This window comes from Dysidea avara, chromosome 4, assembly GCF_963678975.1.
Source record: "Dysidea avara chromosome 4, odDysAvar1.4, whole genome shotgun sequence".
In the NCBI taxonomy this organism is placed as follows: domain Eukaryota; kingdom Metazoa; phylum Porifera; class Demospongiae; order Dictyoceratida; family Dysideidae; genus Dysidea; species Dysidea avara.
In genome coordinates, this window is record NC_089275.1 from 12,558,342 (window position 1) to 12,571,622 (window position 13,281).

Consider the following 13,281-nt stretch of genomic DNA (forward strand, 5'->3'; position numbering starts at 1 on the left):
ACTTCAAAATACCAGAATAATTCCCAAACCCATCATTATGTATGCTCAAAATTATGCAGGCGTAATATATTAGGCTTGAGTCTAATATGCTCCAAAATTAGTCTATTATGCTTTTTGGCATTTATCCAATTTTCTGCCTATTATGCTTGTTTTTATGCTTTTCAGAAATGCATTTTGCTTTTATTTTGTGTGTTTTTTCTTTGTGCAGACAAGTTCTTCATATGATACAATGTAAATAGGGAAGTGTCACTTCAACTGCAACATATAAATAATATCAATGGCTTGAAAGGGGATGTGCTCCAGAGTTCGTAGACATATTAGAGCGAGCATATCTATAGTCCATCAAAGCTATAGACATTTTATTGTCTAATATCTTTGTAGTTTTGCTATGCAGATAAAATTTTATGCATCATTTCTGATTGATCTTCTGAGTTGTAACAATTGGTGTTCAAAGGACAGGAACTGCTCAGTATAATATGTAACTTGCATTTACATCACCATGCCAAGAACATATTAGCCTCCTGGGGATAAACACTCATTGTTCTCTCTGTTGCATGCAATGACTGTTCTATTAGAGTGTTTGACTGTACTATATATAGAGAATCTCTACCTTTTTATATATTTGTGTTTTAAGGATAAAGGCTTATGCCTGTACATCCAAAGGCTTATGCCTGTTGAAACTTTCCTGGTTTGATATTAACCTTAGTCTCACTCCAGACCTCATGCACTATTTTCAATGTCCAGACATTCACTAGCTATCTGACTCAACACTAACCTTATTATCATTAGAGCTTTTATTGTATTGTTTCCAATTAAGCTTCCTACATCGTATAACATTTCATTCAAAATCAGCCTGAGATGAGCTATATAACACCAAATTCAATGATTGAAGCTCAGCTAAACTGGTGCTAGTTGGCACATGACTGCATGTGACCTGTAAAAATTAAACCCACAATGAAAAATATTAATTTTGTCAAGAGGTGTAAACTTGTAGTAGCATTTTTCTACTCGTTATCAGGAATCATTTCACCATCCAAAACAGGTTAGCCCTTGACTTTGTGACTTATAGCAGAAATTATACTTATTGTAGTGGAAATTTGTCCATTATACTTCTAATTATGCTCCATTATACCAGCATTATGCTTTATGCTTTTTATCCCTATTATGCTGGCATAAATGATACAAGCCTAGGCATAATTTCCGGACCCCTACATGGAAACCCCACCATTTACAGTCACCATTTACCAAGGCACTGTATGTATGTCAGAGAGAGAGAGAGAGGTGTTCTCATGCACAGTTACACGAGCTGCACATTTAGAAGTAGTGGCAGAAATGTGTTTGCTACCATTTCATTGATTCTGCAGCCGGAAACAATTGTCCAAAATGATGAACACCTCTACATAGTGTACTTGGCTGAGGCAGAGGAATTACAGAGAATGTTAAATCAGAAGTTCTAAAGGAAGCCCTGGAATCCCAGAATGTCACTGCATTTTATCGCAAAGCGTGACCCAGGATTTTGGGAACATATCATTGGATTGACTAAACAAGCAGTGAAGAAAATACTTGGCAAAGCATTTATCACCTTGAAGCTGCTGGAAACTGTTATCACTGAGACACAGCTGTAGCTACTTCAGTACAACTGTTGTTATGAACAGCTTTGTCATTAGCGTCTGTACACTTTTCCACTATAAGATTAATGATAAACATTCAGTAGATATCAACAATGACCATACCAGGTAAGATGGTTTGAGTATATAGTTCAAAGTGTAAGTAGTTTTACTCTGCCTTTGATCGTGAGGATATTATGTTAATATCACAAGACAGATTCTGGTAGTGAACTATGAAACAAGCTTTAGGTAGTCTGTGATTAACTTATCAGAAAAGTCTACACTTTAAACCAGAGGAGGTTGGACACGTTCACGTGAGCAATACCCTTAATTGCATTCTTTGATTTGGTATTTCACGTGATACTGAAAAATGCTGGGGATTGTTAGATATTTAGATTGTCCTTCATGTAAGCTTCAAGGCAATGTACTTTGTTTTGTAATCAGTGCTTGAATTATGGGTGAAATTAATAAGTTGCGGTTTGGTGTACACTACCACTGTGAAAAGAGGGATATAAGATGGTATTTCCAGTGGCTTATTGAATACAAAAAAGCTTGGTATAACCTGTATTATACTAACAATCCCATGTAAGGCTTTAGTTAATGTGTTAAACATACTGAAACCATATATGTGATGGTATAGTGTGGGCAGTATATCAGATATAAGCTATTTCAAGTATTGTGGTAATTAAACTGAAACCGTACATGCAATAGTATAGCATGCATTATACTAAAGTATAAGATGAGTATAATACAGGGTTTATATTAAGGCTTATTTGTATTCAATAAGCCACTGGAAATACCATATTATATCCCACCTTTTTCACAGTGTACTTCACCAGTCTTCACGTATATTCTATTAATGAAAACGAGATGATCTAGTGAGTTATTCTGAGATCATGATGTATTAACCTCCTCAACAAAAAAACAAATTTTGCATAATTTGTTCTAGTGGCACTTAAAGCACATCCAACCTCCTCTGACTTGAAATAATACTCTCATTACCTTCACAATGGTAGATAGATGCATATGACTCAATAAGTATATACTTTTTAAATCATCCATCCATAAAACTGGTCAAAAACAAGTAACTGTGTTCATATGTGATTGGATCCGGGAAAACCAGTCTTATCGTCCATGTCAGCAGATTCAATTTTTACAATCAAAATTAGCTAGACTTGAGTGCTTTTCCCAAGAAGCCCAGTAAGTGGCCATCCGTACATGCAGTGTGGAGCCTTAATAGAGCTCTGGTCAGCATGGAGATGGCTGTATGTGGCTGTACAGCTCCGTGGTGTTGAATAAAGACCTGTGCTGTGAATTGCCTTTCATTTAAACCACTGTTGAGACCTGAATGGCCCATACAGTAACTTGGCCTAATTCATCCTACACCTTCCTTTTCAATTATTTAATCAGCCTCTTGCCCTCCTTCTGGGCCCCCACCTCCCTCCCTTTTTGGAGCTCGCCCGAGACAGTTTAAAATCCTAAAACTTAGCTGCTGGCTACTTGTTGATGCTCAGGAAGGTAAGAAATTGGTGTAAAACATATGAAAAGTTCAGTGATATGCATAGCTTCAACCATTGGCAAGCTACAACACACTAAATAATTAAAACAGTCATTTCTCAATACTTTTAAATAGGTGATAGCCAGTTTTCCCAGACTAGGTCACATGTATAGAGTACATACATAATAACCTTAGTATAACATTACAAGCAGATCAGGTAAAACAAGTCATTAAAACTATAGCAGAGATTCATGAGTATACAATGAAATAACAACAAAGATTAATCCATATTTACACAAGAGTTGAAATGTACTTAATATGCAGGACAGTTAGCAATACCCATCATCATCATCGTCAGGTTGTGTCGATGTCGCAGTGACAGGATTTGTAGTTACCTAATAAAATATTGTTATAACTGCATGGTTATGCACACGCAGTACATATATTCCATACACAATAGACACCTCCCAAGCTCCGGTCACTAGCATCTAAACATAAACACTTAATAAACAGTGCTGTTGAAAAGTGACTTGATTATTGAGGTGTCCCACTGTGTCTTCTAATGATGTACATTTCAAGTACTTACACTTGCTGGTTGGCTACTACTAGAGAGTATCCTTGTACTTGTAGTTGTTTGAGACCCATCACACACTTCACAGCATCCCACAATTATAGTAGATTTACACGTCACTGGTGGGCACAGTACTTCTTTCTTACGACAGGTCCATTCGTTGTTCTGAGTAGTAAAAATATATATTGTAAAATGTGGACAATATTTGAGCATATTGATATTCAATACCATACAATATTACCACCTACCCCACAGATGCATTCAGTACAACTGTAGTTATGAACAGCTCTGTCATTAGCTTCTGTACACTTTTCCACTATAGGAATATAATGAACATTCAGTAGATATCAACAACAACCCATGTACAGCCACCCATACCTTCACATTTTGGGCATTTGCCCTTTCCTGTACTTATCAGCAGTTCCTTAGGACAATTAAACCCAAATCCTTCGCCTGTACATTGTATCTCACCGTTCTAATAATGAAGTCAGTAGTAGACCACTTATCTTCTCCCTTGTATATTTACCTTGCATGTACAAGTTTTACATGAGTCATTAGGGTGAATGAAGTCTTTGTTGTGATTGAATTCCTGACCACCAATTTGACAAGAACCTACTGCATGAAAAATGCTGTAATGTTACAAACAATAACTAGTAGATGTGTACAGAGTTTTGAAATAATTATATTGTTGTATGATATAAACTATAGTATGTTCATGTTGAGCTGAATCCTGAAAAACAACTAAAAATTAAAAGTGGATTTTTTTCTCAACAGAGTTAACATTTCAGCCAACCAGATGATTATTGGTAACAGCAAAGGTGTCAACAACAGACACGTATGGTTTGGCTCCATTACAAGTTCGGGAAAGGGCTGTAATGGCCACTGTCCTTATATGGCTTCCCCATAGGAGATGTATTGTGAAAATTTTGATTGGCCATAAACATTATTCAAACATTTGAACAAAAAGATTTTGAAATATTTTTAGCGGGTCAAGGAGTACTACTAATGAGCCAAATTTCAAGATCGTGTGTAATTGCATCCATGAGTTATTAAATGTTTTTGAAGATTCAGCTCAACGTGAACATACTATATATATATTGTGTGTACTGTGTAAGTATTGTACCATTAATACCTTTTCTGCAACTTTTACAACAAGGGTTTGTGTCACATTGGCAAGGACAGTCATCCCATTCTCCATTCTGTACACTTATTGTAACTTAACAAGTCATTATTCACGCTACTTACAAGGCAAGTACATTTTTGGCAATTGTGATGTCCTATGTAGAAGAATCCATTATTTGGAAATGCTTTATCATTATGGACACAACCACCTGTTTAAACAAATAAACATGATGGCATATCTGGTACAATGAGCACACCACATACCTCTGCAGTCTCCACTTGCGCACTGACACTCATAACTACCATTTGTGTTCTTACAAGTTGTTGTGTGTGGACAATCATAAGTTCCTTTGTTGCATTCGTTGACGTCTGTAGGAGTTACAACAATAAAATGTCAACACTTTAAGGTACATGTTGCCATTCAGTTTGTTGTTTGTGAATATACCACAACAGAGTGCACTTACCAGTACAAGTTCTTCCATTGCCACGGTAGCCATCTTTACAAACACAGAAATATCCACCATGAAAGTTGATGCAAGTGGCATGTTCACTACACCCATGGTTACTGTCACACTCATTGATATCTACAGTGACAACATAGAGGAGCTACAACTCAACTACCCACAATAACACAGTGACCCACACCTATCTGATATAATAATTATTACATACCACTCTCACAGTATCTTCCAGTAAGTCCTCCAGGACACATACACGTGTTATTAGCTACACAAGTTCCTGCTGAATGACATGGTGGATTACAATGAGCTACAGGTGGAAAGAAAACTTGTTAAAACTTTCCTGATCAGTTACAATGTTACTACACAGCAGAAGAGTGTAATATACTTACGTATACAACCATCTCCTGCTCTGATGTTACCAGTTTCACAGGTGCACTCATATGAACCATGAAGATCTTTACACACCAAATTGTTAGGACAGAGAGGGTCATCTTCACATTCATTGATATCTATAGCAGAAAAGACATGAAAAGTCATGACATCAAGATAGTAACAATGATACATATCAAGACATCTAGACAGTAACATACTACACCGCAATTTGTACTTGTACAATTTGATGAGAAGTCTCCTTGATCAGTGAAGTTAAACCCCACAGGACACTGGCATATAAATCCACCCTGAGTGTTAATACATCTTGCATCAAAGGGACAGTAATGTCCATATTTGTCAGTGCGTCGTCCATTACTGCACTCATCAAGATCTAAAGATTAAGAATTATGTGACAATCTTTTCAACAAAACAATAACTAGTAATAATATTACCTTTACATTTGCCTTCATCCCTATCAAAACCTTTCTTACACTCGCAGGTGTAATCATCACCTTTCGGTATGCATTCTTCATGTTCTAGGCAGTCACTCAGTATTTGACAAACTAAAGAAAATAATTTTCAAAGCTGCTATTTTAAAAAAGTCTACATACTAGTACAAAATCCACAACAACGTGAGGCAACTTTCTCTTCTACAGTCCATTTTTTAGCTTCAGAACATTTTTCCAGTCTATCTGTACACATGTAATGCTTAGGTGTCTCTGCTCTTTAATGTATCGACCCAAAATTGGCTACAACGAAAATCAATAAATATATTATATTAAACATTTTATACAGATGACCACTTTACAATGTCTACAAGACTGTACAAGCATGTTAACAGATTACTTACATGTGATACATAGCATCTTGTCAAAATGCATTTGTCATCTTCTCTTTTTGTGTGGTAATGGTCAGCCAATATATCTTTCCCATTAATTTCACAAACTACGATATTTAGCACAAAAAGAAGAACAGTAAATTGCACCTTCTGCATAGAAATACAAGTACTCACTTTGTTCCAATCTTGGATCTGTTTTTACAACTCTTCCTGGTTTTTCTAAGCTGCTTGGGACAGTACATCTCGGAGCAGAACCAGTCTAAAAAACAAAGTTGTTGGTATTAGTACATGCTGGCAAGAAGTAGGGTTATCTGTTAATAGCCATATGCTTTAATACACTTACGCTGCATACGCAAAGTCTTCCACCTTTTCTCCAGAAGAACTCCTCAAAATCATATTGTTTGCCATCAACGAAACATTTAAATGGTTTGGTCATTAGTTCCATCATGGACAAGTTTTGCTTCAACTCAGCAGCCTACACAAACAAAAACATAAACAGTATTATTATGAATCGTTTTAAACATTTACCTCTGCCGTAAGTTCAATATTAGTAGCCATCAATGTGTGAACTGTGTCATTTAGAGCTTGGTAAGAAGTAGTGTACTCACAATCTACAGAATGACATACAAATGACACCCCAAAACTATCACTACTCATGTATGCTTACAAGTAGGAGCTAATGGGCACAACCTTCGAATGCCACTTTTCCTAAACGATATCACCAGGTCTTGTAGGTATCCCTGAAAACAAGATAACAGTTTATAGTAAACACAACCCTCATTCAGTACACACAAGATTGACCACAAGATTGACTTGTTCTGTGATGTAAACAGAAAAAAATGCATGACAGGTAGTCAGAAGGCGACATCCAGGAAATGTCACTGTTCATCATGTGACATTATGTGTTGAGATGCACCCATCTTGACAAGCCAGTTATCACTTTTTACTAAGTATATGTGTGTGTGTAGTGCAGTGTAGTGTACTGTATGTGATGTAGTGTATATGTTGTAGTGTATGTTCAGTGTGTAAATTGCACTGTGTGCGTGCATGTGCGCGTGTGTGTGTGTGTGCATAACAATAGAAAATTGAACTCCTTCCATCATAGATGTGTTAGGGTGATTCTGGGCATCCCAACAGACAGCAATGGTCTGAACGCATCACAATGACAGAAGTGAAGAAAAAGATTAGAATGAAGTGACTAGAGTGGCTTGGTCATCTGGCAAGAATGGCAGAAAACAGGATTCCCAAAGAGTGTTTTGGTTAGTTCGTTGTCTGAACCTGACCTAGTTGTGGTCCAAGGAAAGGTAGAGGGATGTTATCTGTAAGGACATAGCCTACATTGAGAACCAAGTGGTATGAGGAGGCTATATAGTTTATGGCAGGTTGGAGAAATTGTGTCACACTGGCATAGCAACTCAACAAGATGAAGGTCAACCATTAGCAGATATTGTTGTGTGTAAAGTGTGTAAATAGTAGAAAATTTTGAAGAGAGAGTGACAAGAAGAGGCACAAGTGTTTAGATGAGAGACGGAACCCTGTGAATGAGCATAGAGTAGTGTCAGGTGTGTCTGAGGTGGTTTAAGAGCAAGGGAACTAAGATTGGAAGTGCAACTTACTGGCCGGATGTTGATGTGATTGAGTTTGCTGTCCCTTTTGGGACAAGGCTGTTATCAACAGGACAGGTGTACATGCGTGTGTGTAAATATATCTGTCGGTGTGTGTAGTGTGTGTGTGTGTGTGTGTGTGTGTGTGTTAGTGTGTGAGTGTGTGAGTGTGTGTGTGTGTGTGTGTGTGCATGCCAGTTTGTGTGTGTGCGTGCTATATAGTGTGTGCTATATAGCGTGTGTGCATGCGTGGGTGCGTGTATGTGCAGTGTGTACACATTCTTTTAAACCTTTATTGCTAGATCAGCCTAGATGCACCCATCTTGACAAACTGGAGGATGGCATATGGTACTCCACCATCTGCCATGAGCATCTGATAGTAAGGGATTTTTATTATATAATAGATGTTCAAATAATTGTGTTATGGTTTTTACAGAATTACATGAACTCAAGCAGGTGGTCCTTGATGATTGAGTAGAGAAAAAGATGTGTTTGGTGGTCACTTTTCTGCTAAGCCAAGGGTGGAAGGCTGTCCCTCTGTACTGCCCATTCCAAGGAATCCAGTGCAATGAGCAGTAAATAGGTGAAGTTGAAATTCAATTTTGGAATAGTGTGGATTGTTAGTTGCAGCAGCGCCCACCGTCAACATCAAGGACAAGAAGGAAGAGTCCATCATCAACATCCACAGCAACAAGAAAGAAGAGAGCATCGTTCTAGTATGTACCGTAATTTGCTTTATTTTTGTGCAAAAAATTTTCGTGATAAAAATTTTTGTGTAAAAATTGATTTACATGAATGACTGCTCTATTAGAGTAGTTCAATGCATCCAAAAACAGCTTATAGCTGTAAAAAAAGTGTGCGTCCAAGTAAAGCAGAGTTAACTTCGACAAAAAGTAATGATATCATAATGCGGCCATGTGCGAGGTGTGCAAGTTGTAAAATTAATAGGTGACTGAATTTGACAAAACAAGGCTTCGACGCACAAAACTTCATTAGGAGATATGGCAATTTTAAGTAATCGTTGTGTAATAACTTCCCAGTGCCTACAGCTGTGCAAACAAAACTTGCACCATTTATTCATCTATTTACTAGCTATCAGTGAGTGGGTGTATTAATTTCTGATACCCAAAATTTGCCCTGTTTTGGGAAGCTTTTTTCGAGCGGGTTATAATATCACAGGTGGCAGTAATAGGGTGGGGGGTGGTGGGTGGGCTTAATATAGGGGTATAAAATGAAGTAAGAAGACGAATGGAATCAAAAGGCCAAGTTTGGGCCCTCCATGGCCCTCAAATCTCTCCAAATTGACTGGGAACACTATTGGCGAGCTCTCTGTGAAGTCCCAGCTCGCCACACACCATTATCATAAAGCCATGGCCATTTAATGGCGTCAATCTCCCACTCGTGGCTTTGACAGGGTCGGAAGAAAGCTGCTACAGAAACCAGACTTGCCAGTCCTGAAGGAAGTGCAGTGTGGAATATGATAGTGTGTTAGACCAGCAATCCATTTCTGGTAAAAATGTAAGTTTGATTTTGTGTGTGTGGAAGCCTTGTCATGTGAAATCCGGTCACATATTAGCTAATCAGATAATACAATGTTATTGTTAAAGTGTTAATGAGAGCTATGTGATGCTGCTAGTTTTTAAGTGTGTGAGCATATTCATAAATGCCACACAAATTTGATTCTCAATAAAGCAATGTGTATAGATTCTCTGATAGCAATAAATAGTTTGAGTTTGGCTGCCTTTCCTTTGTTCATAGCATTGCCGTACACAGGAAAGGCGGCCAAACTCAAACTATTTATTGCTATCAGAGAATCTATACACATTGCTTTATTGAGAATCAAATTTGTGTGGCATTTATGAAGATGCTCACACACTTAAAAACTTGCAGCATCACATGGTTCTCATTAACACTTTAACAATAACATTGTATTATCTGATTGGCTAATATTAATTCTACAACTTGCACACCTTGCACATGGCCGCATTATGATATCATTACTTTTTGTCGCAGTTAACTCTGCTTTACTTGGACGCGCACTTTTTTTACAGCTATAAGCTGTTTTTGGATGGGATTATTATAAAGCGTTGCACACCCGTGATTTAGATCACGATGTGACGTATAGTGATGCTACTTCCGGAATAAAACCGCAACTTCATAGATCGTGAGCTGCTAGCTATATAATGCATGTTATGTTAAAATAATACACACCACTCTTCATTATTATCAATAAGGTGTGTTTTAAGCAAAAACAAATTTTCCATTGGAGATGACCTTTAACACTTTCTGTTGCCAATGAATACTAATCTTCTGTGGAATATTAAAGCTAGCAATTGACATAATTAAGGTAATGGAATTATTATGTGATTAGGATTATATAGAATGCCTGGAAATTCATCTTCCCTACTGTGCCTGAAGTTCCTGAAATAGTGTTAAATGTTATTGGCCTCTGTCAGAGAGTGAAAATTCTTTGATTCTTGTTTAAGTGAGCAATATTATTGGCTACATTGCCATTGTGTGAGGAAGATCTGTAGCTCTCCTCATCATGGGTGCTAGAGCAATTCAGAGTAATTAAATTTTATGGTGCTGCTTTGAAGAAAGGGACTATGCAGTCACCCCTTAATTATTAGACTGCTAGTTGTTGTACGAGTACAACAATCCTAGAAACCATCCTGCTAGAAAAGTAACGTGGACCAATATAACTCCAGCTCACTCAAGAAAATGGTGGCACAAACAAGTGTGTTGCCATGCCTTCAGGGATCCACTTCGCCAGAACTCCATAATCAGTCATGTGTTCACTTGTTCCCTATCATGTGCTCACTTGGCTGGGTAAGTGACTGAATTGGCACAAATTGACCACGTCATAAACAAACAATATTTTATTACACAGATATCTGTGTTACTTCATACAATCACAATTATTTGACTCTAAAGGACCACCCTTTTTGAGTAAAAGATCTAAACTTTATAATGTGACTGAATTTTGGAAAATCATGCACCCAGGTGTTGTTAATAGCGAAAACTTTTTTCTAACATTTTAAAAATTTTATTAAGGTGTCTATATGGTTTATTTTACCCTTACATGGGTAAGAATTTAACTTATAATGCTTTGTATCAGAATTAAATATTTAATGCCAAATACACCCATAATTTAGGGCAGTGGTGTGTCTAGGGGTGGGCTTGTGCCCTAGTAAAGAGTTTTGGCTCCCTACCAATGAATTTGGTGCCATACCAGAGGTATTTGTATGTGAGATTGAGATACACTAATACAGCATTCAATAACTCTAACAAAGCAGTCACGCTATTCAGAGATGCAGTATAGCAAACTATGTTATGCAAGAATTTAAAATAGTTGGTGGAGGGCTGTCATTGTTAGTAGACAGTCACCTTATTTATTTATATTTTTGCTTTTTGGCTCTACCAAACCAGAGAGTCTAGATACGCCCAGTGATTTTCCAAAATTTGGTCACATATACTCAATATTGTTCCACAGTGTGATGATGTTGTACGTAGTTAGAGAAATATCACATGTAACATTCAAGATCAAAGCAGACAGTAGTGTGTCGTGTGACCACAGAAGTCAGTATGCATACTACATGTAGTGTTACTAGGTACACTATCGAATTGAACACCAGGTGGGTAGCATGTAGTTGAGATAATTGTGTAGATGACTTAGAACATGCACTGTTCATGTTGAAGCACACATATGTAGTGTTCCACCGATAATCGGATCGGTATCGTATCGGAGCCGATATTGGGCTTTTCGTATCGATCGGTATCGGTTATTCAGGTATTCCGATACCGATTAATAGCCACTCGCGCCAATCGTCATAACCATAACTATCATCATAAATCCTATGCTAGCAAAACGTGAGGTATAACAAGTTGGAAATAGTGTTGAGTATTATTCTAGCATAAAAGGTGCAGGAATTGCTTTGCTAAACATCAAGCAACTGCTACTTACTATGTTTGCATGAAAAAGATCGAAATACTCTAATAGAACAGTCACTGCACAATAATATATTCTACTAGAACAGTCACACATAGCCAGCTTGAGATGATTGTAAATTGTATAGCAATTATCGGTATCGGAATCTGTATCGGTGAAAATTTGCTTCTAGGTATCGGTATCGGATCGGTAGTTATTTTTCTGTATCGGTGGAACCCTACACATATGGTAACAATACAATCAAATACTCTAATAGAACAATAATTTTGATTAGTGAAATGGAAACCAGATAACTGGTGAATGGACAACCCACTATTTATTTACTGGACAGACAGATAGTGTCTGGTGCGTCCAGGGGACCAGCCCAAAAAATGCAATCACATTACATGTACAATAATGATATATGATGTGGACGGTGTTGGGACAGTTACTTTTTAATTAAAAGTAGCTAGTTACATATTACTTGCAACTGAACTATTTAGTTACACTTACAGTTAATAAAATAAGTAACTATAATAATATTACATATTATATTATTTTGTGCCCACAGCCTTAAGCTGTCACAAGTGAAACTACCACCTTATCACGTGACATGATTGCATTGTTGGACAATGTGCAAATCTTGGTTATAAGTGAGAAGTTGGTGAATAAACTTCATTCAGTAGGCTTCATTACTTCATTGTGGCTAAGCGTTACTCAGACCTCTCAGTGGACTATTAATGAGATTAGTAATATCGTTACTTGTAGTAACATGTAGTAATAATATTACATAGTATTAGATTCTTTACGGCAGTAACTATATTACTCAGGTAACGCGGTACATTTGTAAGTAAAGTAACTTGAGTTATATTACCTGTTTTTATAGCGTATTTCTTTATATTATTTAGTTACCACAGAAGTAATAATATTACATAACACTGGCTGTAGAAATAATTATATCATGTGTATACTATTGCTCTATATACACAAGTGCAAGTGGCTTGTTGTATTGTGGACAAATTTGCAAAGATAATTACAGCAGCACTGATACATAAAATGACATTGATGTTGATTGTTTGCTCACTACTAGAGCTTGCTGATTGAATGATACAAAAGACCAAATATCAGGACTTGTAACAAAACAGATCCTTACGATGTACATATATATATAGCAACTCTGATTGGTAGATAGGAGTAATAAGCTGTCTTGAATTGTTTATCACAATAGCCTGGTACAAGGGATTTTATGGCATTAAACATATAATACACAGACACTGCAT

General features: G+C 37.0%; 1 protein-coding gene and 1 long non-coding RNA gene across 2 annotated transcripts; one reads left to right on the top strand and one right to left on the bottom strand.

Annotated features, from left to right (window-relative positions):
- Window positions 1-3,330: 3,330 nt before the first annotated feature.
- Window positions 3,331-6,188, bottom strand: LOC136254458 (protein NEL-like). The gene is made up of 13 exons (XM_066047146.1): window positions 6,084-6,188; window positions 5,867-6,022; window positions 5,649-5,768; window positions 5,471-5,566; window positions 5,263-5,382; window positions 5,063-5,167; window positions 4,922-5,007; window positions 4,809-4,875; window positions 4,203-4,288; window positions 4,055-4,151; window positions 3,925-3,992; window positions 3,692-3,841; window positions 3,331-3,500 (listed from the first exon to the last, which is right to left on the bottom strand). Exons 4-13 carry the CDS (start codon window positions 5,508-5,510, stop codon window positions 3,435-3,437), a joined length of 885 nt encoding a protein of 294 aa, XP_065903218.1. The 5' UTR covers window positions 5,511-5,566; window positions 5,649-5,768; window positions 5,867-6,022; window positions 6,084-6,188; the 3' UTR covers window positions 3,331-3,434.
- A 1,224-nt stretch (window positions 6,189-7,412) lies between these two features.
- Window positions 7,413-8,828, top strand: LOC136254448 (uncharacterized). Its single transcript, XR_010700489.1, has 5 exons — window positions 7,413-7,898; window positions 7,943-8,151; window positions 8,376-8,452; window positions 8,510-8,656; window positions 8,704-8,828. It is a non-coding gene; the product is annotated as an uncharacterized lncRNA (long non-coding RNA).
- The last annotated feature ends 4,453 nt before the right edge of the window (window positions 8,829-13,281 follow it).